Source organism: Balaenoptera borealis (assembly GCF_965194805.1).
Source record: "Balaenoptera borealis genome assembly, chromosome: 6".
Classification (NCBI taxonomy): domain Eukaryota; kingdom Metazoa; phylum Chordata; class Mammalia; order Artiodactyla; family Balaenopteridae; genus Balaenoptera; species Balaenoptera borealis.
Window position 1 is genome coordinate 62,365,791 of NC_138863.1, and position 27,001 is coordinate 62,392,791.

At 40.2% G+C, this 27,001-nt stretch overlaps 1 protein-coding gene across 1 annotated transcript in view; it reads right to left on the minus strand.

The window, feature by feature from the left end:
- Positions 1-27,001, minus strand: part of MYO3B (myosin IIIB) — a 442,582-nt gene that overhangs the window by 261,462 nt on the left and 154,119 nt on the right. Inside the window, exon 7 of the mRNA XM_082395388.1 lies at positions 6,305-6,370. Within this exon, the coding sequence (XP_082251514.1) occupies positions 6,305-6,370 (66 nt within the window). The remainder of the gene's footprint in view (positions 1-6,304; positions 6,371-27,001) is intronic.

Below are 27,001 nucleotides of genomic sequence, written 5' to 3' on the forward strand. Positions count from 1 at the left end.
AATGTAAATTGGTACAGCCACTATGGAGAACAGTATGAAGGTTCCTTAAAAAACTAAAAATAGAGCCACTATATGACCCAGCAATCCCACTCCTGGGCATATATCTGGAGAAAACCATAATTTGAAAGGATGCATGCACCCCGATGTTCACTGCAGTGCTATTTACAATAGCCAGGACATGGTAGCAACCTAAGTGTCCATCAACAAAGGAATGGATAAAGAAGATGTGGTACAGATATACAATGGAATATTACTCAGCCATAAAAAGGAACAAAATAATGCCATTTGGAGCAACATGGATGGACCTAGAGATTGTTATACAGAGTGAAGTAAGTCAGAAAGAGAAAGACAAATATCATATCACTTATATGTGGAATCTAGAAAAATGGTACAGATGAACTTATTTGCAAAGCAGAAATAGAGTCACAGATGTAGAAAATAAACTTGTGGTTACCAAAGGGGGAAGGGGGGAATGGGATGAATTGGGAGATTGGGATTGACATATACACACTACCTTATATAAAATGGATAACTAATGAGAACGTACTGTATAGCACAGGGAACTCAGTGCTCTGTGGTGAACTAAATGGGAAGGGAATCTGAAAAAAGAAGGGATATATATATATATATATATATATATATATATATATATATATATATATATAACTAATTCACTTTGCTGTATAGCAGAAGCTAACACAACATTGTAAAGCAACTACACTCCAATAAAAATTAATAAAAAATAATAAAAGTCACCTAACATAATGTGCCACAAGGACTAATATGAAATCTATGACATAAGCTACAGACTTGATTTCTTACAAGATCTAAACTCAGCATTTGGTGGGAAATAAACAGAATATGCTGGCTAGAGTCTGGAGCACCTACTTTATTATGCATTTTGCTTATTTTGGATGAGGCTAAACCTGTCATTGCCACGGTTCCCAGGACAACAGTATATTCCAGGTATGTGTGGATACTGCACTCAAACCTCAAGTCACACTGAGTCACTTCTTGGTTTATACCATGAGAGAAGCAGATTTTACCAGCTGAGTTTATAAGTGGAGTACAAGTGAGATCTAATCAGGCCCTCGGTGTCTTTAGATGATCTATTAGGTAATCTAAAGTAGATGCTCTTCAGGGAGATATAACCTTGAAACACACAGCTTTATTTGTTCTCCTCATAAAGGAAAAAAAAAATCCCAATTTTTCAAAATGAGAAAGAAGTTGGGTTGCATTTATGAGTATATTGATCAATGTATGTTTAGAGGTGAGAGGAGAATTGGGTTTTAAATTAGAATTTTTTTTTAGCTTCTCCATGAGTTTTTATTAATTCACCAATTCCCTATAGCTCAAGAGATGCTAATTAATTCAAGAAACCGTAATAGCTAATCATTGGCTAAATAAATCTAAAATGGAGAGAGTCTGTCACTGGAGATACTACTGTTCACTTTAATTAAAATTACCAATTTGTGAAGTAATGTAAATAAAGGTTACTGTATCCTTCTACTCAGGAAGTATTAACACTGTGCATGGCCATCTGAGAATCAATGAGGACCTAAAAAGCCAAGAATATCTGTGGAATCTTATCAATTTCTGAGTTAGAATATTTATCATTCCAAGCGTGTTGTTCATTGACATTATAAACCTATGTGGAATTAAGCTGCCTTGAAACACAAAATGGAGAATGACAAAGGACTGAGAATTGTTGCCTTGAAGGGAATACACTCAATGTCAAGGAATCAACCACCCCAAAATGATTACCTTTATAAACATTCAGGCCTAGAGAAAAGCAGATGTTCCAGGTCTGAGTTTCAATTTTTAAGGAATAAATTTATGCAAACGCCCATTTGTTTTAGTACTTTAGTAGCTAGAGTGATCTCACCTTGTTAACATTCAGTGCAACTGCTTATAGCCATTCTAATGTCATTTGCAGGGATAGGAAAGGTCGCCTCAACATTTCATGACTAAATGGCAGGGCTCGACCATGATGCTCACCCTAGGAAGCAGACACACCTGCACACTTAGCTGCTCAAGCCAGCCAACCCTGGAAAGCAGTGTGCGCGTGGGCAACCATATAGTTCAAGTCATCACTGAGTCCAAAGCTGAGCAACCATAGTGCTCTTGGTGGATTTGCCCTTGACGAAGAGAAATCCATCTTTATTGTCTCACTAGTCAGCCCAAGAGCCATTGATGAAGTCCTAAATCTAATTCTTAATAAAACCCCAAAAGTTTCAGAGGCAAAATGAAAAAGCATAGTTCACAGATACCTTTTGGCCAAAGGTTGGGAAACTACTTTTGTTTTTTAGTCCAAAGACCTGAAATTAGTTTGAACTGAAAAAAGAAGTGACATCCTTTAGGACCAAGCTGAAGCTGCCGAAGGAAAATTGTTATCTTATCAAAAGGCTACTTCTGAGTGGAGCCTCCTGACAATACAGAAGTCTGGCTGGGACTTGAACCAGATAAACTTGTTATGCAAATAGCTTTAGCCAAAGGGGAAAGGGCTGATAATGAAATTGCCACAAAGCCAACCACACATTACAGAGGTGACAAAAAACATCAAGCAGCGTCCTACCATATGGATAAAAAGCAGTGCAGAATTTATGTGAGCATCATGTTTAATTTATCATAACTAAGCTGTCAGGAGTCATGCTTTGACAAATGCATAACTAACACATATAAATGAGTCAATTATCACTAACGACCAAAGGTTCAAAACCAAACAGGCTGATGTTTCCCTTCTTTTTTTTTTTTAACCCTCAAAATAGGTTTACTAATAGGATATTGGACCTTAAAATCTCTCCTCCTGTCTCTAAATTAAGAAGGCTGGAAACACATCTGAAAAACACTAAGCCATAGCCTGGTACTTACATCCTGCCTCTGCTCTCACCCATGTACTTATTTCTCTTCTCTCTCTCTCTCTCTCTCACACACACACACAGACACACACAGACACACACACACACACTGTCCCCTGTCTACACAGCTGTGATCAATGGGCTGCAGCCTGGTCAATCCCTTCAGACCCCCGCAGCAACAATGAGAAGCCATAAGGTCCGCTGGTGAGTGGTGACCCTCATGGACCAAGAAAGACTGAAATTACTGAATTGCCTCTGCTATGGTTCAGCAGTCACATGGGGACAGGGTATTAAAGGTTTTAAAGCTGTTAAAATTTTCTTGTCCTGTTTGTTCTTTAGAAAGACCAGTTTAGTTTACTCTAATACAATGCACTGTGGCCCCATTTACAATGGGAATTGAAGAAATTTTCTGGATAATTCAGGCTAAAAAACTTTTCCTAAATTACCAGATAATCATCTTCCCACCTCAGTCCCAGCAACAATGAAAATTTTATAATCTGGAGGTCTTAATCCTTCATCCTTTTTCCCTTTCCCTCCCAATATGAGCAAGGTAAGTATAAAAGTAAACCAAGGCTCTCTCTTTAAATAGACATTTCTAACCCAGTGAGTGTCTTTGTTTACATTTAATTAGAGATTTGAATAAATAGAATGAAATAGAAAATTAAAATTACATTTGGTAGTCTGGCTCCTTTATGAAACCAAAGGACATTATTTGGGAATAGGGGGTAGTTTTCTACCTAAAAATATAAAATATAATAATTATTTCCTAATCTTGATAGTTACATTCCTAAAAATCTTGTAAAAGGAAAACTCATGATTGAAGAATCTCAGATGTTATGGGGAAAACAGAACTGGGGGGCTGAGGTCAGGAAAGAATCTATGAACACCTAAAATATATAATATTTTCACTAATAAAACCAATAAGGACAAGTCATTAAATAAATAGAAGACTGATGACATTTTTCCATATCTTAAATTAGTAATAAAGCACACAATCACTTAATTTCTATTTACCTTCCTTGGTTCATTAGAACCTCTTCAGACACTCTACTCTGTAGTTTCAACAAGATGCTTTTGCTTTGCCCTTGATGTATGCATACTAAAGGCATTGTTTTCTATGCTGAGTCCTCCATTCTAGTATCAACACTTATTCTAAGTCTAAAGCAACTCAGAATGAGCGCATTTGGAATTCTCAGAATTGGGGAAGACATAAGCAGATTTAAATGGCATATAACAGGATTTGCCATAAAGAAAAATCAACAGTAGAGAGGGATTTCTATACTGTATTTAACCCTGAAAGTCCCAACCCTATCATCAATTATGTACCTTTATTCCCAAATCTATCCAAGCAATACTGTGCTCAGTTTAAGAACACAAACATACTCTTGAAGAAGTATACAGAAACCAAACTTTGGTGAGTGGGTCAAGTCACATTTTAGAGGCATCACGAGAGCTTGGTATAGGAAAGCGTATCTGTGAATATGTAATGTGGTTTTCCAGGCCAGCAGCTTAGGGAAGGTCAGTCAAGGGCATCTGTGTGCAGCAATGGAATGAAAAGGAAAACTCTTTGGCTCCAGCCTTTGTCAGCAAAATCACTGGAACCCTAGTCCCTGATTTCTTCCCCTGGGGTGATCTGAAATGTGTTCCCAGCCACCAGGATGTCTTTAGCTCTCCAGGGCCTTCCACCTCCTCCTCTGGCTTCCAAATATCAGGAAGTGGCTCTTCCTCTGCTCCTACGGGAGCGTCATCCCTCCTGCTGTTATCTGTTGTTCCTCTCAACACTGCCCACTGTCACCACCATTGACTTGGGGCTGCTTCTGCATTCTGCAGTCACTGCAGAAACATCAGAGTGGGGACTGAAGGGACAAGGAAATGTCCTCCATCCCTGGCCTTGAACTTCATGGTCACATTCCGACACAGCCTTGCATAGTAGAATTCTTGGCGTTCTTTACCCCTCCTCTCTCCTGAGGAAGATGGCAAAAAGCTAGGAGGGATTGACTGGACAATCAAACAATTTCAGGGACCTTGAACTATGTTGCATTGAAATGAAAATGAAACACAGGTTCACAGCTCTTTATACAAAACCCTTGGGGCCAAATATGTTTTGGAATTCAGAATTTTATCAGATTTTAGAAAAGTAAACCCGTGCATTTACTGTATTTTATGTAACGTCCTCAGCAGGATCTGGGGCAGCACACTGTAATCAAACACATTAATATATCTGCAGCAATTCACATGAATATTCACACTGAGTAGGATAAATAATGGCTATAAATAGCCTCAATTCAGTTTAGGTCATGTGTTGCCACCAAATCAGTTCACATAAGGTCAGGGCTTGCAGCTAAATGACTCAAGTACAAAAAAAACTTCCATTTTTCAGAGCTCTTTGGATTTTGGAATTGCGAACAAGGGATTGTATTGTGTTTAAGGAAGGCGATCAAGAGACCCAGTCTGCTTCATTGCTCTGCATCTTGGTGGAAGCTAAGTATGCACATAGGTATAATTTAGAGAAATTTGTGTTGACCCTTCCCTACTTCCTGTTTATCAGCTATTTTGGTCACTTCTTTTCTCCTCCCATGACCTCTGAACCCCGTGTTTGATACAGCAGACACTGAGAGCACCTCCTCCCAGCTCCTAGCTGGGATATGGCTTGTAACAGCCTTGTCTAGATTCCTGCCCCCGCAGTTCACCAGGACCCTTGCTTGGGGTCATTATAGCCCCCTCCAACATACTGAGCATCTTCCCCAGAGTCAGGACCAGTGTGGTTCTCTGCCAGGGGACAGGCCAAAAGCTCATGTTCCCAGCACTCAGTCACCACCCTGTTGGTGCTGCTGTTGGTTCTGTTCCTGTCTTAGTCCCATGCAATACTGCCTAGTTCCTGGTAACAGAGCTCCCACCAGGAACATCACCCATCAGTTGGGTTTTCGGCTTGTTCTCCACACTCTGAGCCCTGGCTGGGGCTCCTCACCTTGGAGCCTCAGGCCTGAGATCTTACTCTGGCCCCTCAATCATCTTGGGAACTGGAGCCCTGCTCCCAAAGCACAGATCCTAAAGCAAAGCCCAACTTCCAAGCTGCAAAACCTCTACTGAACGCTGCCACCTTCTGTCTCCTCTCTGGCCCAAGTGTGGGTGTCAGATTTTTAGATGGAGTCTCCTCCCTTATTAAACAAGACCCACTGGCAATATTTGCCCCAGGACAGAGTAGAGTCAGATAAATGTAACACATATGATCAGAAGAACTGATTATAACCAAGAGTCAAATGGAACTCCTTATTTCTCAAATCCTGCAGGGGCATCTTCTATCATTTACTGGAACAAATTTTGTGTCATAATGCGCTAGAAGGCATAACAACTTCTAGCGCCAAGTCAATTCCACACCTTGGACTTCTCCAATCACTGTCCAAGGACTTGCTGGATGAGCAATTTTCAGTGGAAGAAATACTCACTGTGAAATGAAGTGGTTGAATTCCTCACACCATTTTTCCGGATGAAGTAAAGTAGGTGGAGGATTTCTGAAAAATAAAAGCAATTCTTTTCTTACAAAGAAAGGGTTCCGTTAAAAGCAAAACATTAACTTGGCTTTACTGATATTGTTCTAAATAGCTCTGATAAAATCTATTCTTATTTCTTCCTGGGTGAGAGTCATTCACCAGTGGTAAATTACAAAGTGCCAGCCCCTATTCATTTAGTGGCTCATTTCCATTGACTGAAGGCCAACCATGTCCACGGCTTTCCATGGGACCTCTGAGGGTTACACAGACCAACAACATTCCTCAAGGAGCAGACACTGTAATGAAGGGTGAGGCAAGCACACAGCCACTATAACTGAGAGCTGAGTATTATTAGCGCCATAAGAAAGCTATAAACCGAGTGCTAGGGGCTTGAGAGAAATAGACTTTTAATTTTACAGGATTTTCAGATCATTATACTACCATTTGAATTAATTATGCGATGCAATTAAAGTATACTTATAAATTCACTGGTCACATTTTTAACTCTTTTCTATATGTCAACCTCTGCAATAGGTACTGGAGAAAGCAAAACCACTAAGACAAGTTTCAGACCCCAAGAAGATCCTGGGTAGCAAGGAGGACAGACACCTAATATAACTAAGTACTGGTGGTCCAAGAGAACTAGAGAACTGTGGAAAGACTCTGGTAACCAGACCATTTCCTGGTGGGAAGGCAGGAAAAGGAAAAAGTAAGAACCCTGCATTTGGCTGAATATTTACCTAAAGAGAATCAATTTTAAAACAGAAGGGACATTACCTTTAATTGATAAGAATTTTTTCTTTCTAGTTATTAATGGAAATAGGGGTTTGTGAGCAAGTCAAGTTCAGCAAATGAAGCAAGCTACATTTCTGCACACCTGAATTATGACTGTAAATCTTAAACCCATTATACACCTCTGTATATATAACCCTTCACTTGGGTTCTAACTGCTTCCTAAAGCCATAGATTGCTCAGCCTCCATAGGCAGAGGCAAGGGAAGCAGCAAGAATGACCAGAAATTTAAAAAATGTATCAGATAATGTGATTGTAATTTGCCTCTTCAATACCATTCCTTTTTTCGTTTCTTCTAGTACAATTTTTATTCTGGCACAATGCTGCCATATATATTTTCCTGAGTTCCTTGCATCTAGATGTGGCCATGTGACTGCATTCTGGCCAAATGATATAATACTAAAATTGTTCTGTGGTGTTTCCAGAAAGTCTTCTTAAAGGATGGGAGACATGCCATTTTTTTCTTCCCCCTATTTGCTTCCTGGAGCATGGATATGATGGCTGGAGCCTGAGCAGCCATTTTGGACATGAAATGAAAATGAGAGCTATGAGCTGAGTATGGCAAAGAAGGTAGATAGGAAACTGGATTCATGATGATATTGTAAAGCTGCCATACCAGCTCTAGACTGCTTCTCCCTAGTCTTCCTTAACAGGAAAGAGAAATAAACTTCCATCTTCTTTAAGCCACTGTTATATGCAATTAAGCCTAATTGAGCTGATCATATTTCAGAGTATTATCCTATTACATGATTAGAACATAATTTGATAAGTATATCACAACTACAAAGGTAAGTGGAAGCATAATAAAGGGGCAACTTACCCAATCTGGGGAAGTCCCAGAAGACTGTAAAAAGAAAATGAACTTGAGCTGGCCCCTGAAGATTGGTTGGATTTTTCAAGACAGAGGAGAGGGAAGCCATTTCAGGCTTAGGAAACAAGATGTACCAAGTCACAGAAGTGTAAAAGAGTCTGGTAGGTTCAAAGAACATGAGTAATTTTTTGAGGCTAGACTATATGATTCTTTCAGGTCTGGAGAGAGAGTAGAAGGGAAGGATTAGGTGGGAAGGAAGAATGATGAGAGGAAATATATGATTTCCCCATTCTGCATAAGAATTTAATCATCCTTCAGATCTTCTGATTCAAAGACCCAAAGGAAAATTATCTGTGTACCCACGTAGAAAGAGTAACAGTTGAAAGTTGCCCTTCAGTTATTTTGGAGGCTGCCTCTATCTCATTCATTTCATGCAACAATATTTGCCTTCGTCTTTCCCTGGCTTTCTTTAAATAATAAAAGTACCATCACATAACTTCTGCTTTAATACCAGCATGGCTGACCTGTTCTTACTGGCTCCAGCTGTTTGAGATTGTACATCCACAGGTCCTCCCAGTTCACCTCTGTGGGCATCTCTCAGTGAGCAGCTTGCCCTACACCATCTCTACAGCCCTCTCCAGAGCTCGAACTTCCCTTGCTCTGCTCAGGTTCCCCGCTCATTCTGCTCTCACGGAGGTCAGTTCCACAGAGAAGAGGTGCTCAAGCAACCTACTGTCTAACACACTTCATCCACCCCCAAAACCATTAACCGGTTTTGGGGGTGGATGAAGAAGTTACTTGTAGACAGAGTAACAGACTTGATTAAACCCTAGTAAGCTTGACCTTGGCCAGCCGAGCATGGAGGGATAATCCTCTACCGCAATTAGAGAATGACCTGGCAAGGGTCCACCGGAGGAATGGATGGAAGTGTCTACACTTGTGTAGAGAACACTGTCCACTGTCCCTTCCCTGTTTTCAGTCTGTCCCTCAGCAGGAACCATGGGCAGGGGCTACTGTTTATGTGTTGGCCTGAACCTCTGTAGTAGGACACAGAGGAAAGCAGCAGATCGCCACTCACCCAGGCCACCACCAATCCATGGTGGCCTCACATGAACCCCACACAAGGAAACACTTTCTCTGAAGCTTGGCATCATAGGAATTTGGTTTTACAGAAGCTCATTTGAACTTGTAGATGCCCCGCCTTTCCTGGAGTCCATCCATCATACTTAGGTTCAGTAAATTGAGGTCTTGTGAAAGATTACTATCTGAGTATAATGAAAACTAAAAGGAATTTGAAGGCTTTACAGTACTTTGTTTGCATTGGCAATATAAACTCTAGTTCTCCTGCCATCTGGAAGAGCACCAAATAATAACAATTGTACCTTTTTGGCTCCTCTCAACACTACAGATGCAAACTGCAACCTTGCCCAAAAGGGTCTCTCTCCAAAAGGAGAGATGCTTCATATTCAGTGTGATAGCAGAGTCAGTGCACAGCTGAGATAGGCAGGCATCACTCAGGTATGTGTATGGATGCTGAGAGCAGGATGTATGAATGGTGAGTGCTGAAAGGTCCACAAACCTGAATAACAAGCGCTCATTTGGATAATGTTTATAAACAGATAATGTTTATAAACATACCAAGGCAATGTAGAAAAGAGATTAGTCAGTAAAGGAAAATGACTATATTCGATTTGAGGTTTGCCTGCCTGGATTTTATTCCTGTGATTTGGACCCTAAACTCAATTTCTACAAAATGATCCCCTGCACACAGACAGGATTAGGGCTACGTGAGGTTAGCAGCAAGGGGCGATGCCTATTTTTGACATCATAATCCTGGGTCCAGCAAATACAATGGAGATAAAGTTAACCTTCTTCCCCCAAAGCCTCTGTGGAACAAAATGATTTACTGAACAGTCAAACTGAATTTATTTTAGTTTCTGAAATAGAGAAGCAGATGATTGGATGAAGGGGGGTACCTGACCTCAGGACAACCAATCCAAATTTAATCTGGTAACCTATGCCAAGGCATGACCCCAAATGATAAGCTGGGTCAATTTGATTCTCTTTAGAAGGTTTTTTTTTTTTTTCACCTTGAACTGAGAAACAAAACAAACAAACAAACAAAAAACCAGGAGAATGAGGCACTTTAGTAATGGGAGCTGAAGCTGAAAGCTCCATGATGACGAGGCAGATGGGAGAGGCCATGGAGTACACTGTACAAACTGGTTTTAGGAAGCAGATACTAGGAACAGGCAGGAAACCAGGGAATGAGAAGAAAGTAGGCCAAGTAGAGGAGAAAGGAAGAAATGAGCCACAAGGAACCAGACTCCATGATGGGAGACCATGTAGGTTTTTCTTCAGTTTCTTTTGTGAGTGCTTCTCCCTCTGGTGCACCTACAATATTACTGGCCCCAGCATTCTGTTCTTAGCTCCATTCTCCTCCCGTTCTACACATTCACTGAGGGCTCACTATACGTCATCAGCTTCCTAATCTATATCTCCTGCCTCAATTTCCCCTCTGCCTTTTGGCTGGTGCATCCAGCTACTTATTAGAAGTTCCATTTTGATTTCCCAGGGGTACCTTAAAGTCAGCATGTTCAAAACCAAACTCATCATTTTCGCCTAAATCTGCATTCTAGCTGGTTGTTGAAGTCAGAAACTTGAGTTCACCCCTCTCCATTGGCCTCACATCCAACTTGAAAAGGCAGAATAAGGGTTCCCCTTATTAAAGAAGTCCACATTCTAATGCCCAGAGCCTATGAACATGCTACCTTCCACGGCAAAAGGGACTTTGCTGATGTGATTAAGGTTAAGGACCTGGAGATGGAAGATTACCTTGGATTATCTGGATGGACTCAATTTAATCTCAAGTCCTTTAAAGCAGAAAAGGGAGGCAGAAAGAAAGAAGAGGCAGGACAGATTCAAAGTGTGAAAGGTGCTCTACTCGCCACTGTTGGCTTTGAAGATGGAGGAAGGGAGCCATGAGCCGAGGAATGCAGGTAGCCTCTGGAAGATGGGAATGGGCCTCAGCTAATACCCAGCAAGGAAAAAAGGACCTCAATTCTACAAATGCAAGAAACTGAATTCTGCTAATGACCTGAATGAACAAGGAAATCAGTTCTCCCCTAGAGCCTCCACAAAGGGGTACAGCCCTGCTGACACCCAGATTTTAGCCCAGTGAGATCCATGTCAGATTTCTAAGCTACAGAACTGGAAGACAATAAATTTGTGCTGTTTTAAGATGTTAAATTTGTTAGAAAAGCAATAGAAAACTAATACATCAATCAAGCACCAACACCTATCAGTTCTATTTCCTAAATTCCTTTCTTATCACCCCATCCCCTCCTTCACAGCCGAGTTCAGTCACATCATCTCCATCAGCCTACTCCAGTAGCCTCCTTATTTTTCTCTTTCCCTCTATCCTCATCTCCCTCTAATCCATCTTGCACTTGGCAGCTAGAATTTCTTTATAACATACAAATCTGACCTTGTTATTTTCTTGCTCAAAATTCTTCAGTAGATCTACATTGCCAGCATGATAAAATGTCAACTATTTTGCATGATATACAGATGGCCCTGCCTGCCTATCTACCCAATCCCATCTCAAACCACCTGCCTATGCTCACCCAATGCTGCAGTACTGACTATGCAGAACTTGCAGCTCTTAAAGCAAGTCCTGTTCTTTCATGCCTTGGGGGTCTTTGCACATGCTATACCTTCAGTTTTAGAATGCTCTCCCCAATTTGTCAACCTAGCAGCCTCCTACTCATGCTTCATGTGTATCTTTAGTACCCAGCACAGCAGCACTCAGTAAATTTTTGTTGAATGAATGACTACATGAATGAATGCACACAAACATACATATACTGTAAGTAAACCAAGAAATGATGCCAGGACAAAATATGACCTTGGTCCCCAAAGTAGCATAAAATTAGATAAATATGGAACAGCTCCTTTGGATGTGAGCAACTTCACAGCAAGCAGGGTTTGAGGAACAAAGGAGTCCCCTTAGGTAGTGACTCGAGTTGGATTTGACAATATAAGCCTCATCCCTCATCATTTGGGCTACCTTTGTAGCCCAAATGTCGCCAGGTCCCTGAACATATCTGACTAAAGTGAGCAAATCAATCATGATTTAAACTGCATTACAGACACTATCTAACGTCAGGACCACTATATACATGCATGGGGGTTGGAGACAGAAGAGGATCAATACTAATAATTATCCCATGTTGAGTGGTATTACAGTATACCAAGCTCCATGCCAAGTGCTTCACATGTAGGACAACAGAACATCACAACAATCATATTTCTATTGAAATAACAATAGGAATTATTATTCCAGTTTCACAGGTGGGGAAAATGCAGCTTAAAAGAAGGAATTTGCTTAAAAACATCCAACTAAAAAGTGGAAGGGTCAGGTTTCAAGGAGGTATTTCTGTCTCCAATGTCCACCACACTGCTCTCTGTATTTCATCTCATGAAGAATCCATTACTCTGGAAGGTGAATGAAGAGAACATACATGCAAAAAATGACAGAAAAACAATTAGCAAGCAATACGTCTAAGAAGGTGCCAAATAAAGTCCTCTAATATTAAATCACACTCAACAAGGAGACTCTGAGTAAAAGATTTATCAGTGGGACTGAGTTAATTAAGAAAGACTTCCTGGAAGTTGTCAATTTTGAGGTAGGTCCTAAACAGGATATATCAACCAGTTGGTGAGAGGGGGAGGGTGTTGGGAAAGGAGAAGGAGAATATAGGGAGGAAGATATACAGACTGAAGTATAATAGTTAATAAATAATCAATAACATACAGTTAAATAAACACAGGAGTGTGTTCAAAAGCTAGTCTATGTCTTTACTCATAAAAGCAATAAAGCAAGACATTTGAACACAATGAACTATTCTGAGAGTGTTAAACACAGCAACAACAGAGCTGCCATTCTGACAACTTGCGAGATTCATTAATGAGGGTGAGTGGTTAGATACGTGCCTAGGTCTCATCCTTCAGTATCACCACCTAGCCCCAGCCAAAGCTGCTTTTTGCCCTAAGTCACATCTTCCTTGTTCAAAATTAATTATTTCAAAATTTTTGTATTTATTTGTAATACATGACTCCATCTTAATATAAAAAAATTCCCCAATGCAGGGACATAGAAAGCAAAGAGCAAAATACCTCTTCATTACCACCCCTAATCCCAGTCTCCTCCCTGTATCAGTATGGCTTGTATTCTCTCAGACATTTTGTTTTTGCATTTTAAAATATTTGTTATAAATATATATATATTTTTGCTGTGCTATAAATTATAATACAATAAACACAATATAAATTTTATATTAGTATTTATAATATATTTATAGTTGGGGACAGTAGAAATAGGATTATATGTTACATGGTACCTATTTTTTCCATTCAGTAACATGGCTTAAAGATCATCCCATGCCAGTTTCTTACCCAAAGAGTTTTCCATAATGTACGCATACTACAGTTTAGCCATTCACCCACTGATGGATATTCAGGCTGTTTCTATTTTTTTTTTCACTGTTAGAAAGAAGGCTGAAATGGTTTACACATGTCATATGTGATTTCTAACTTTTAAAATGTTTTTTAGGTGGCAGACACCTCCTGTCAGTGAACATTTAGGATCCTGCCATGTAACTCAAATGAAGAGAGAGCAGGTGCTGATTGCCTCATTTTCTCGAGGTGACCCAGTGAGCAGTTGTGGAGCAGAGGAGAAAGTGACCACCCAGAGGGCTTGTAGGGTTGTGAAGAGCACCCCTGGGTCACCACCCCCTAGAACATGCTGTGAATGAGAACTCTGAGTTATTCAACCCCACCAGGGTCAGACCAAGAATCCTGCTGCTGGGGTCCCCTCTGCCCCTTGCAGGCACCTGCTCCCTGGTTCAGACAGTGGGTATCTCTGGGTAATTATCTTGATACATGGGACACAGACCAAGACTTATTCAAAATACACATATAATTCTGCTGAAGAGGAATCATTTGAAAAAATTAAATAGCTGAAGATATTTCTTTAACATCAGAAAAGAGATGATATGAAAATGACACAGAAATCAGAAACACAATGTTATGCACTGCACCCTCAGTAAACGTGAAAGGCAGGTCCAGGCTAGAATGGATACCCATGCAGAGTGCTAACTCCACAGTGAAGGCAGCTCTATCAGGGGCAGTCCTCTGAAGCAGGGAAAAGGAGGAAAGAAAAGGTTTGCAAGGACAACACTAGATGGGAACATGTCTGGAAAGAAGCAAATGTAGGAAAGGAAAAATACCTTTTCTCCTTCACCCTTCAAGTTCTCAACTGGGGCCTCTGTAGCAAAGGACAGACAACAAGAGAAAGGCATACAAATTTGTTTAATATAAGTTTTACATGCATGGGAGCCCTCATAAGGAAATGAAGGCCCAAAGAAACAGTTAAACCTGAGTATGTTGAAGAGTGGAGAGTCTTGGAAAGACGCGATGGAACAAAGAGTATGAGGAAGTGTGGTGAACTGGGGAAACTTAGCAAGGGCTATTCATGCAGGTCCTTTCTGTGTCCACTGTCTTGGTCTTTGGAGGTAAGGATGCTCCTTCCCTCCGGGTGTAGGGAGGAAGAGGGTCTTAGGACCTGCTTCTGGGGAAGGTCAGAAAGCCCTTCCTGCACACACGATTTCTCAAATTCCTTCCGTTTGAAATATTCAATATGCCAAGGTCCCATATTCAGGGGTAGCATGTCCTGAACCGTGTCACAAAAACAAAATGAGCCTAAGTCACATCTCGGCCTTAGATAACCACTGTCTAAGAAAGTAGAGGTTTTATGATTAATACCTATGCTAATTTATTCTACAATAACTGAAGAAGTTACTAAAAGCAGTGAGGAGAAAAGCAAAGATTTGTACTTAAACTTCAAGCTGCTGATCCCTTTTTTTTCTGATTCTTAATAACCTAATTTGATCCTGTCCTTTAAATAACACCGTTTGCAATGTTAAGCTATAATCATTAAAATGTAAAGTTAGCACATCAAATCACACGGCTCATAATAAACCCATTTTTAACCATTTACCATCAGTAAGTGACAAGATGTTCATTTCCTCTGGCTTTTCAGCCCAACAAGAATCTGTTTCAAAGATCATCTCAGAATCCCAAGGTTACATTATGCTCCCCATGTCAGGCCTGTGCTTGAGATAGGGCGTGTCATGGAGCTTTATTAATCCTTGGCCACTACACTAACATTTCAAATGTTTACAAAAGGCATGAACTGCATTTTCTAATTCTCTCTAAAGCACATTGGGGTACCTTTCCCTTCTCTGTACTCTCACTATGTAAACACACAGGACACACAGGCAACTCAGCCATGCATGCAGAGTGCGAGAGAAAGTCAAGGACAATAGAAACTGCTATATCAAGTGGTGTGTGGCTCACTGTCTGAGCCAATGTGGTCATTTGCTGACATCCATTCTTCAACTTCCTCCTTCAACAAGAACTCAGCAACGCCATCAAATCCAACTGTTAGTGTCCAATGTGTCAGGGAAGTAGACCTTGCCCAAGGGCTGGCTAATGACCCTTTTCCTCTGTGGTCCTTTATGCACGGAGTGCAAGCCACAAGTCTATTTTTTTTCACACACAGTTTTAAATGTATGACTTATTAATTCATGATTTTAAAGAGATGTGTTTCAAATAGATGACGTTTTCTAAATGCTTTTCCTATCCTCAAATTCTGGACTGTTTCTGTGGGTTCTGTGGGATTGTACTCATTGAAGGTGATCACTAAGGTGTGTCAAAGCATTTTGGAGATACAGAATCACTCCCCAATTAGGTTAGCATTTTAAGAAAAAACAGCTTTATATGTGGTGGGGGGAAAGTCACGGTGATAAGACAGTGGGCCAGGGAACAGGCAAAGCTAAAGAGCATGGGTTAGACATGCTACGCTTCCCTGGAGTATCCATTTTTCTGGTGATAAGTTATTTAAAGTTGTTTCATATAAAAATCATTGGTGAGTGGGGGAGGGAGAGACAATAAAAAGTAGGACTTCTCCCTGCCTGGGTTCTGAACTAATTGAGGAACAAGAAAAAGTAGTCGGCAGATTGAGTCCAAAATGACACCTTTATTACTGATAGAGCTGATCTCAGAGAATGTGGCTTTTACCTGCAGGAAGTAGGCTTTCTAAGACTGAAAGACAGAGTTAGGCAGACTTATCCAGCTGGTCTTGGGGCCAGGGCTGGGCCCCTCACTCAAGGGCAGAGCCTTGGCCACTGAGCTGAGTGCAGGCTGAGAACAATCCCCCAGGGCAGGCTGACTCTCAGAAGAAAGGAGAAGGGAAAGAGCTGGGATCTGCACGTCCAGTGCCTTCCCAAACTTACCATTTGCATACATCACTTCTGATCCTCTAGGCTCTATCAGTTTGGGTCCAATCAAAAGACAGGGAAAACACCCATAATTTGAATAGGGAAAATTTAATATAAAGAATTATTAACTAGTAATAGGGGATTAGATACTAAGGAGTGAAGAGAACTCTAACAAGTACACGAAGAGCAGATATGGGAGCAGCTACCATGTCTAGATGAGACAGATTATCCGAGGAAGAAACTAATTTGGAAGAGCCCCTGCCCCCAAACTCAAGGCTGAGACTCAGACCTCATTGGAAAAGATGTGACTATGGCCTATGGTCGGTGAAGTTCTCAAGGTAAAACAAGCCAGGGCTGGCAAACAGGAAACCAGCCGCCTGGTGCCTGAGACTCACTAGGAAGCTGCCCAGTGAGTACTGGTAAAACTTGCTGGAGGGTGAGCACCACTGGGTGTCCCAAATGCCACTGATTAGCCAAAGGCCACAGAAACAAGAAGGAAAAGGCTCCCTGAAACCAGGAAGTGGGCCCTTTCCTCTGGCAGTGGCCTTCCAGTGCCCTCTACTGACAAAGCTTAACTTCTGCCATATGGCAAACGAGAAATGTTTATGAGTCCACTCCGGTATCACAAAGCAGGGGAAAGAAGGGTAGATTTGGAGCTGAAAGGCACTAAATTAATAACTGGCACAGGAAAGAAGTGAATGAGAAAACAGAGAGAGGCTAGGAGTCTTACAATGTTCTTTTTTTTTTAAAGATGAAACACCAGATTTTAAGAAATTTCTATTTCAGGGTAGGGGAGGGAAGGATTGGGAGTTTGAGATTAGCAGATGCAAACTAGTATATATAGGATGGATAAACAACAAGGTCCTACTGTATAGCACAGGGAACTATATTCAATATCCAGTAATAAGCCATAATGGAATATAATATGAAAAAGAATACATATCTATAACTGAATTGCTTTGCTACACAGCAGAAATTATCAATAACACAGCATTGTAAATTAACTATACTTCAATAAAACATTTTTTAAAAAAGAAATTTCTATTTCAGGCTTGCAATAGGTAACTTCCAACCATGATCAACTGAATGAGTCCAGTCTCCTCTGCCTTAGGAGCAGTTGCTGGATATATTTTAGAGGTAATGAAGAGATAATGGAAAACTTCTTCTTCCCCCACTTAAAAAATCTGTTTTGTCATGTTGCATCAAATTTCCTCATTAAGACTCATTGCTTTCTATCCCAGAAGCTCCTTATTGAAATAGGAATGTTCTAGGAAGCGTCCTATTGTAAACCTTTATTGGCCAACACTCTACTTGGGATAAAAGGCAGACAAGAATAAAAACTTAGAAAAAGGGACCCAGAACAAGGACCAGTGAGGGGATAGGACCACAAATACAAACTTAATCTCTCTGTGATTTTCCATTTCCAGGATTCCAACTTTGTGTGAGCTGAAAAAGTGAAAAGTCAGGTGGCATGACACCCCTTTTTACTCTTTCCTGTCTCTCTGCCTCTAAGATTTCTCTCAACACAGAAAAGGAAACAGTGAAACTCAGTGTGGTTCAAAATACTTATTCCAGGATCATGGACACAAAGGGGAACTCCTTTTTCTTCTGGGCCCCCTTTCCCACCAACACAGTCACAGGAGTGCTCGGTACAGAATAGGCTGAGGGGAGCTGATAATGGTGCTTCCTCCTATTCTCTCAAGCCCATTCTGGAACCCAAGACTTTCCCTTAAGCTGGACCATTTTCTTCTGTACCATCTAATATTATTTCTGGGGTCTGAGTCCTTAATTTCTTGAGAGCTTATTATGTATAATAAGCACTGTGCTAAGAATTCACTCATTTAATCCTCACATAAACTCTCTGAAGCAGGTTATACAACTCCCTATTTTAGAGATAAAGAAACCAAGGCTTAGAGCAGTTCAGAAGCTGGTAACGGTGTGGTCAGGCTTCCGGTGCAGGCAGCCTGATCCCGAAGAACACAATTGCAACCGATGCGCCATCCTGCTTCCCCACCTGGGAATTCCTCTTGGATTAGACACCACAGTATCTTTAGATTCTGCCAGAGCAATTTATGTCTTATTAATAGGGGAATATGGGTCGGATTTAATAAACCAGTTGTCTTTCTGACATCCCTCAACTTAAACACAGTACTCTTCAGATAACCAAGACATTAGCAAGCAAATCCAAAGAACATTTTGTTTGGGATGCAAAATGATCAGTAATAGGGAGTATGAGCTGAGAATGTTTTCAGCTGTTGAGTTTTATGCATCTTCTGTCATTCAGCTCCTTCTAAAGTCACAGCTGGTAAAACCAAATGGGTCATTTTACCACAATCAGACTAACGTCACAGTTCAAGAAGCACCATTTGTCCTCTAAGGCAAAGCCATGCACCTAATTACAATACACTGTTAATAAATTTATAATAGACAAACAAATTGACTGCTATGGATTTATTTTTCCCCAGCAAAGCAAAACAATTTAAAGGGCATTTTGCACAGCTATTTCTTCTTTTATGTTTCAGTAAAGTTAGCAATATATTCTAGACAGGAAAAAGCAGAGCAGACCTCAGATGAACAGATTGTATCATCAGATCCTACCACATTGTCTCTAATGGGGGAAATTAGCAGCTGAACATCAACACCTGTCACCATGAGCAGACCCTGGCACACACACCAGGTAGGAAGACTGTGCAGTTCCTTAGAGCAATCTGAGCCTAGGCCACCAGAGCCAGCGTGCATGCCAATGCTCACAGAAGCGGGCTCCATTTAAAATCAAGTGGATATATTAAATGCCAGGGGAGATGCAGCTGCAGTTCCTAAGGAAGACTGGGTGTTTTTAAGTGTGAGCTCTAAAGATGTTTTATGGAGATTGTGCTAACTGCCAGTGGAACCACACAGACTTAGGCAGAGAGACTCGCCCCAGTAGAAACCACTGAACATTCATCCCCTTGCAAGGGCAAAAGGTACCACCAGAGCAGCAACCCCCTCTCACACCTGGGTGGCTTGAGTCATGTCTCCAGTGGGCAGATATGGCCAACTGTTTCACCAACCTCAAGATCAATTGCAGTCACTGAAACTGAATGAACTTTGTTGCAAGTCCTGGAAGTCTGTAAGCAAGCCCAAGTGAACAAGCCCACATTTATTTCTCCGACATCATAAGCATGTCTTTTCTTTACATGGGCTTTGACCATTTTCCTACCTGGTTGCTTAACAACCTTTTGAAAGAACAGAAATATGGGAGAGGGATGCTGGAGACATACCAATGAATGAATTTGTATTTATTTCACAGATTCCTTTTCAAAAATCAATCTGTTGTCCCTCCTGGTGTGGGGGTGGGTGGGGGAGGAGGGGCTGTGTTATATCATCATAGTGCTGCTACTCTTATAGTAGGAACATACAATGCCAGTAAGTATATTTATACAAGCATACTCAGCAAACAGAGGGCGGGGGAGGTATCACTCGTTACTGCATGTTAAGAATATTAAGAACAAATACATCAACATCAAGTCAAAAGAAACATATTGAGTAAACACAATGCCCATTTCACTGTTCTCTCTCAGAAAGGTCTAAGACCATGCCTGAGGAAAACCTGTAATCTCTCTCATTTCCTCCTGGTTGTGAGTGGCTGGTGAACAACACAGCATTCTCATCTGCCTGGTATCCTTTCTTTTGCTAAATAATATTTCCCTACAAAAAGTACCCATTCCATTCAGATGCTCAAGTTTATTAGCAAGGAATTGAGCAAAGTAGCCTCCCATGATTCTTTTAATTTCCTCAGTGTCTGTGGTTACTTTCCTCTTTTTTTTTAATTATGTATGTTAAAACTTTATTTTTTCATGATTAGATTAGCCAACAATTCATCTATTTTATTATTTTTATCCAAAAAGAGCTTATGATTTATATATTGGTTCTATTGTTTCCTATATTTTTGCTTCATTAATTTCCACTTCTATTTTATTAAATTCCTTCTTCTACTTTACTTGGGTTTAAATATTTTTTTAAAATTTCTTATGTTGGAAGCTTAATACATTTACTTTCATTCTTTCTTGATTATTAATATAAGTATTTAGGGCCATGAATTTGCCTCTAATCCCTGCTTTAACTATTTCCTATTAATTCTGATATGTAGTACTTTGATAATTATTACTTTCTACATATTCTTCAACTTTCGTTTAGATTTTCTTTTAAGCCTAAGTTGTTAAAGATGATTTTGTTTTTTTCATACCTAGATGGCAGGTAATTTTTGTTTTCTGTGTTTGTTTATTTCTAGTTTGTTTGCACTGTGGACAGTGAATGTTGTCTGTACTGTTTATACTTTTGGAATCTGAGAATGCCTCTGTAGTCTTTGTAATAGTCACAACATAAGTATATATATTTTTATATAATATATACAAATAATATATCATATATATATTTTATATATACATACACATATATATAAAACTTTGTACCTCAAGAATAGAGAATGCTCCTCTTTTCAAGCACTACTGAAACATTCATAAAAACTTATAGTATTGTTTACTTTTTTTAATGTATTACAACTGTCATGGAATGGAAGAGGTTCAATAAATAACTTCTGCAATTAGTGTGTATCTCCTTGTACTTTCTGCTTTATGAATGTGATGCCATAAATAGATATACATCTTATATCTTCATTAAAAAATAGCACCTATTAAAAAGTGCCCTTCTTGGACTAATTTAATGTTCTTGGTCCTGAATTCAATATTGTCTCATATTAAGAACACACTGTTATAATTATTGCTTTACAAAAATCATGTATCTTTTAGAGAAATTAAGAGAAAAACTGAAAAAAGTATACTTAAAGAAGTTTTCATATTAACACACATATTTACCATTTCCTGTCTCTTTATTTCTTCCTGTGGACTTCAGTTACCATCTGTTATCATTTCCTTTCAGTATGAAAGACATCCTTTAGTATTTCTTATAAGGCAGGTCAGTTAACAACAAATTTTCTCAGTCTTTGTTTATCTGGGACTGCCTTTATTTTCATTTTTGAAAGATAGTTTTGCTGGATATAAAATTTTTATCAGTATTCTCCAGCACTTTGAATATGTCATCCCACTGCCTTCTGACTACCATTTTCAGGTGCTAAATCAGCCATTAATCATATTGCTGTTCCTCTGCACATTATCAGTTGTTTTTCCCCTGCTGATTTCAAGATTTTCTCTTTATCTTTGTCTTTCAACAAACTCCTACCTGTAGGTGGTGGTTGTCATCAGGCTCCAACCCACACTAACTACTCAGAATCACATCACTCCACCTATTAAATGATGAGCATTGTTTCTGCAATAAAGCACCCACTGCTCTACCTTTCCCACCCACTATACTGGACCCCTTGTATATGACTATTACTTATTTGAGCTCAAGTTTGTCCAAACTCCTTGAAACAATGGAATTTGGTCTAGGGTCACCCATCCCATGGGATACAACCCAATAAACACATCAGCAGCCCAGGTTCCAGTTCCTCCCAGTCCCAGCCCTCTTCATCTTATTGGCTCATGGCCTTGAACATCTCCTTCACCATGAGTCACCACTTCCCAGTCCTGTTTCTGCACTGACTGCAAAGTATCTATGGCCATAATATTTGGCTAAATCAGTATGTCAGTGGAATGATCTAGAAAGCAGTATTCTGAGAATTTCTAGTTAACTACTAATGTGGTATTAATACAAACCCAGGTGAAATAAACAGATCAGATTTTCTAGTCCATTTGGTCAGTCTAGGCAAAGTCTAAGCAAAGATGAAGACAAACTGTCCAGTGTTCACTCTCCACTCTCCAAACTTGTATGCAACTCATAAGTTTCTCAATGAATGTGACCCTCATAAGTTTTCCAATGACAATTAATGGCACGTTGCACTTCACAAAGTACCTTCATAAATGTATTTCATTCAATCATCACAAAAACCCTGTGATCTAGGAAAAGGCACATGATTACTCTCATTACACAGATGAGGAAACAAACTTAGAAAGCATAAAGTTACTGAGCTATTTGGGTGCAGAATTGAGGTTACAAACTAATTTTTCTTGCTTTCAAATCACTGAGTTTTTCAGAGTGTGTTCCATGAATCAGTAGTCCCATGAGAAATGCTGTGGTCAAAAAGTTCAGGAAAATGTGAAGATTCTGTCATGATAAAGTCTCTGGGAAACCCTGAAGTAAAGAAATCTAGTTAACTTTGTTTTCTGCAGTGTTTCTAACACTTATCTGACCATACAACCCCTTTTTTTTCTAATAACTGTTAACATGCCATAGAACTTAGGGAAACACTGTCCTACACCAAGCTGCCTTACAGGAAAGCCAGGGAAGGCCAGATTGAGTGAGGCTAGGGGAGCCTTGGAGGAGCATGCTCCTCTGAGCAACCTCCCTGCTTTCACCAAACATTTCCTCCATCAAACATGATCCCTCTCAAGTAGAAAGGGACTCTGCTGATGGGGAAAAGTGGACTATAAGAATGAGGACAAGGAACAAATCAAAATGTACAGATATACTTACTATAAGATCGGGAAACTTTCTAAAGAGGCCCTAACTCAGTGTTTGTCACAATGGAGTTTATAGGAGCACTTGTGCATCAGAATCATCTAGGGAATCTAGTGACCATGAATATTCCCAGAAAACACTCAAACCTGATGAAACAGAATCTCTGGGAATAGGGCCCAGGAATCTGCATTTTAACAAGCTTATAAGGTGATTTTGCCATGATTAGAATCTGAGAAGCATAGCCTTAGGTAATCAACAACAGATGTGAGATACTTTTCCAATTAAATCAAAGTCACAAACCAAAGTGAAAATGATCTGAGATGCATCCAGTAGGGGACTATTTGGTTCCATGGTAAATAATCACATCTCAATAAGACCAGCCTTCCTGGGGAAGACTATTCCATGGTCTATCAGATCTTTTCATTAGGGAACTTCCCTGCTATTCCATCTAAGTAGCTTTCCTTAATTTGATCCTATTACTCCCATGTTTTATACAAAGCTGAGTACAGCAGTTTTACTCAATAAACAAAAATGCTATATAAATGCCACTCCAGGCTCATTTTTCCACCAAATTACTCTCAAATGGCCACATCTCTCTACAAAGTGAGGGTCGACCTAACTGTCCAAGGCAAGATTCTGTAAGTCTTAAATCTTGATTTGGATCAGTAGTGCCATCTTCAGAGTCAACTGTGCAACCATCAATGGCCCCATTCTTGCAAACAGATGGCATTCTCACAGCTTCTCGCCCACATTACAAAAACTGGGACTCAGAGGGCTGTTCAAGATGGAGGCACTTAAGGAAATTGAAATGTGACCATAACTACAGACTCAGTTATAAATGTTGTGATTTCCTGGCTTTGGGAAAAGGACCACAAACAGGGTAACATCAGTATCGTGACAATCAAATGGAATGAGCCAAAGCAGCAGGAGAGGTTTGGATCGCACATCAGGAAGTAGCTGCTGACTATCTAGATTATTAGGAATGGCAATAAGCTGCCAAGATAGGTGGTATGGTATCCTCAAGGTCAATAAAAATAGAAACACAATCTTCCAAGAAGATTTCCTGCCCAGGCATAGGTGGGTAAACAAGACGACCTTTTCAGATTAGAATAAAGACTTTAACAAGTATTCAGAAGATGCATTTAGAGAAGGTTGTTCTGAGGAACAACAACAACAACAAAAAGCTCTTTGGAAGAGTAAATGATTCATTTGGAGATCATTTGAAAAATTTCAACAGATTTTCCTGGGAATAACTTGGTTTCAGAGTAATTGGGAAAGACTTCAGCAGATTGATACACCTAAAATAAATAATTAACTGTCTAAATCTGATACACCCTATCATTTATACATACACACACACATACTATATACATATGTATATACATGTGCATGTATGGTTGGAGTTTTGAAGGTTGTAACACCAGGAATTTTCAGTTTGGAATACTTGGCAAGTTATTCCACCTCAATTGCAGTAACAATCAATAGTAATCCTGCCTACAAAATAATAATAATAATAATTAATAATGCTTTGGAATCATCTCTGAAATAGCCCAGACATCTGTCATTTTGAGGTCACATTTGTGTTGATCTGCCTAGATCCTGGGAGATAAAGAATGTGATCTTTCCAGGTATTTGTCAGGCCCACAGTTCCAGTCACAGAAAGAAGCTATGGCTGGGAGAACCTGCAAAATGTGGGCTCTTGAGTTGGACTGCCTGGGTTCAAATCCCAGTTCCACTGCTTACTGTCTGCATGAGCCTGGACAATTTCTCAACCCCTGAAGCCTCGGTTTCATCATATGTAAAGTGAGATAGCAATGATACATACAATATTGGGATCAAATGAGATCAGTAAAAATGATTCATATAAAACATTAAATGCAATATCAAGAGCCAAGTAAACATTCAATAGGTGATGTTAAAATTGACCTTACTGTTAAGAATTATAAGTAAATCATGAGTCTCTTCACTCTAATTCTCCAGATAATCCCTGACATTGTACGATAAATTTATGAGGAATCATTCTGCAAAATAAAGCAGACTTCCAGGAATCATAAGATAAATGCTTCTTTTATTTCCTGAAACTTCAGTCTTTTCAAAAGCAAAGGGATGAGGAATTATGTGCTGCTTATGAATCGTGGGAACCAAAACACAATAGAATAAAAGAGTAAGAACAATAAGGTACGTATGATCTGAAGCAAAATTTGTCCTAAATTTGTCCAGTCAGGGCCTTAACCACTCAATGCAAATGCCATACAGTTAATGAACTCCTGTAAGGAATGGCTGATGCTATATGAAATATATGGTTATTGGTAGACCAGCCTCGAGGAACATAAGTGGGGACATATTGAATAATCTTGAGTAATACAGCCTTAGTGTATTCTTTTATGTATTCTAACACCAGAGATTCACCCCCAGCACAAGATGCTTTTCTTCCAACACTTCCCATTCTAGGACTTCCTATCTCTGTCAACTAACCCAAATCTTACTCTTCCATTAGGACTTGCATTTCCCCATAGCCATCTCAAGACATTTAGCTTAAAATACATTGTTCCTTATGTGAACATTCACTCATTCATTCATTCAATACTGCTTAATTGAGTGCTTGCAAACAAAATATAAAACTCTGTACTCAGAGCTGAATATTGATGTATTTTTGTGTATATATTCCTCCCTTTTAAGCTATATTTTCTGTCCTTAACAAGTTAAAGATCCAGTGAAAGATCGGAAGACAGAGCAGGACAACCAAGGGAATTTAGGGGAGGGAGAGAATGCAATGACTGGGATGAGCCAGTAAATGGCACCTTAGCCTGTCTGCAAAGAGATGTCACTAGACAGGGTTAAAGTAGGGAGGGGAAGCACACTTCATAGGGAGGAATGCAACTTCAGCTTTCCCCTCCAAATCTAACTCTTGGTGCTGAGTTCATGACAATTTTGGTTGGATGAATACATGATTTAATGAAATAGAGCCTAGTTAACCTTCACCAGGAAAATGGGCACATCAGGTCCTAGCTCAAGGTTATTGAGCCCTTCTGCGATGAAGTGCTTGGCAGAATCTAGCCACAGTACCAATTCTAAACTGCACATTAAATAAGCATAATAAAGATGAGAGCAGGTAGGGGAATGGCCAGCAGGATGTTATTTTTCTGGAAATGGCATGTGAGTTGGGGAAGGGGGGGCAGAGGAGGGAGGCAGTAGGGAGGGAGCACAGCCCCCTCCTTCCTCTCTTATCTGTCAGGCTTCTGGTTTACTAAAACCCAAATGGACCCTTGTTTTCTTTCCTAGGCCAGTATGAACGGCAGTAATTATCCACGCGGGGCTCTGCGTGAGTCACGAGGCAGTGCTGGCTCCCATCTCCTTGCAATTTTGAGCGATGTGTGTGTGTGTGTGTGTGTGTGTGTGTGTGTGTGTTCAGCCACTACTATTGAGGGGTGGAAAATAGATTACAATTACATTCCAGCTGGCTTTTGAAGACTTGATAGACAGCTGGAGAGAAATCTTCCCTGCAGCTGCCGGAATGAGAGGGTGACCAAGAGGTGGGTGTGGAGAGAGGAAGAGAGGCCTTGTCCAGAGAGGAGGAAACAATACAACATGGATTCAGTACATTCCCAGAGGAGTATTTTTAAAAGATCAGGGTTACTAATATTAAAAATGAATCTGGGGTCCAGGTGGCTGGTTGCATATCTGTGGGAAGTAAGTCCCTTTCAGGAACATTTTGAGTGTTAATTTCCAAAGATGCTCTCACTGGATCATATAGCAGCAAGATCAGACTTGGACAAGGCTGGCCCTGAGGATGAGTGCAGCCCACAGCTCTCAGTCAAAGGACTCAGCTGGACATTTCTCCCTCTGCATCTGGAATCACTTTTCTAGGTTACAACTGATATGTTTCTCCAAGAGGTTAGATGAGATGATTTTTATATTCCCTTCCACTCCACCCCAAGTCTTTTTTTTAGTAAGTGTGTGTTTGCGGGTGGGAGCAGAGGAACTCTCATTTACTTCCTGAGCACTAAATCTTGCCCCTAGGCCATACGTGTTATCTACCATCCTGTGTAACCCCGGCCACTCCCCTGAGAGGGAAAGGTCACAGCCCTCATTTTACAGGGGAGGAAAGTGAAGTTCAGCAAGGTGAAACAACCAACACAAGGATGTTCAGTGTCAGGGTGAGCAGCCCCGGCAGGGCTACTTCAAACTGAGTCTCCCACCCACAAGGCAATG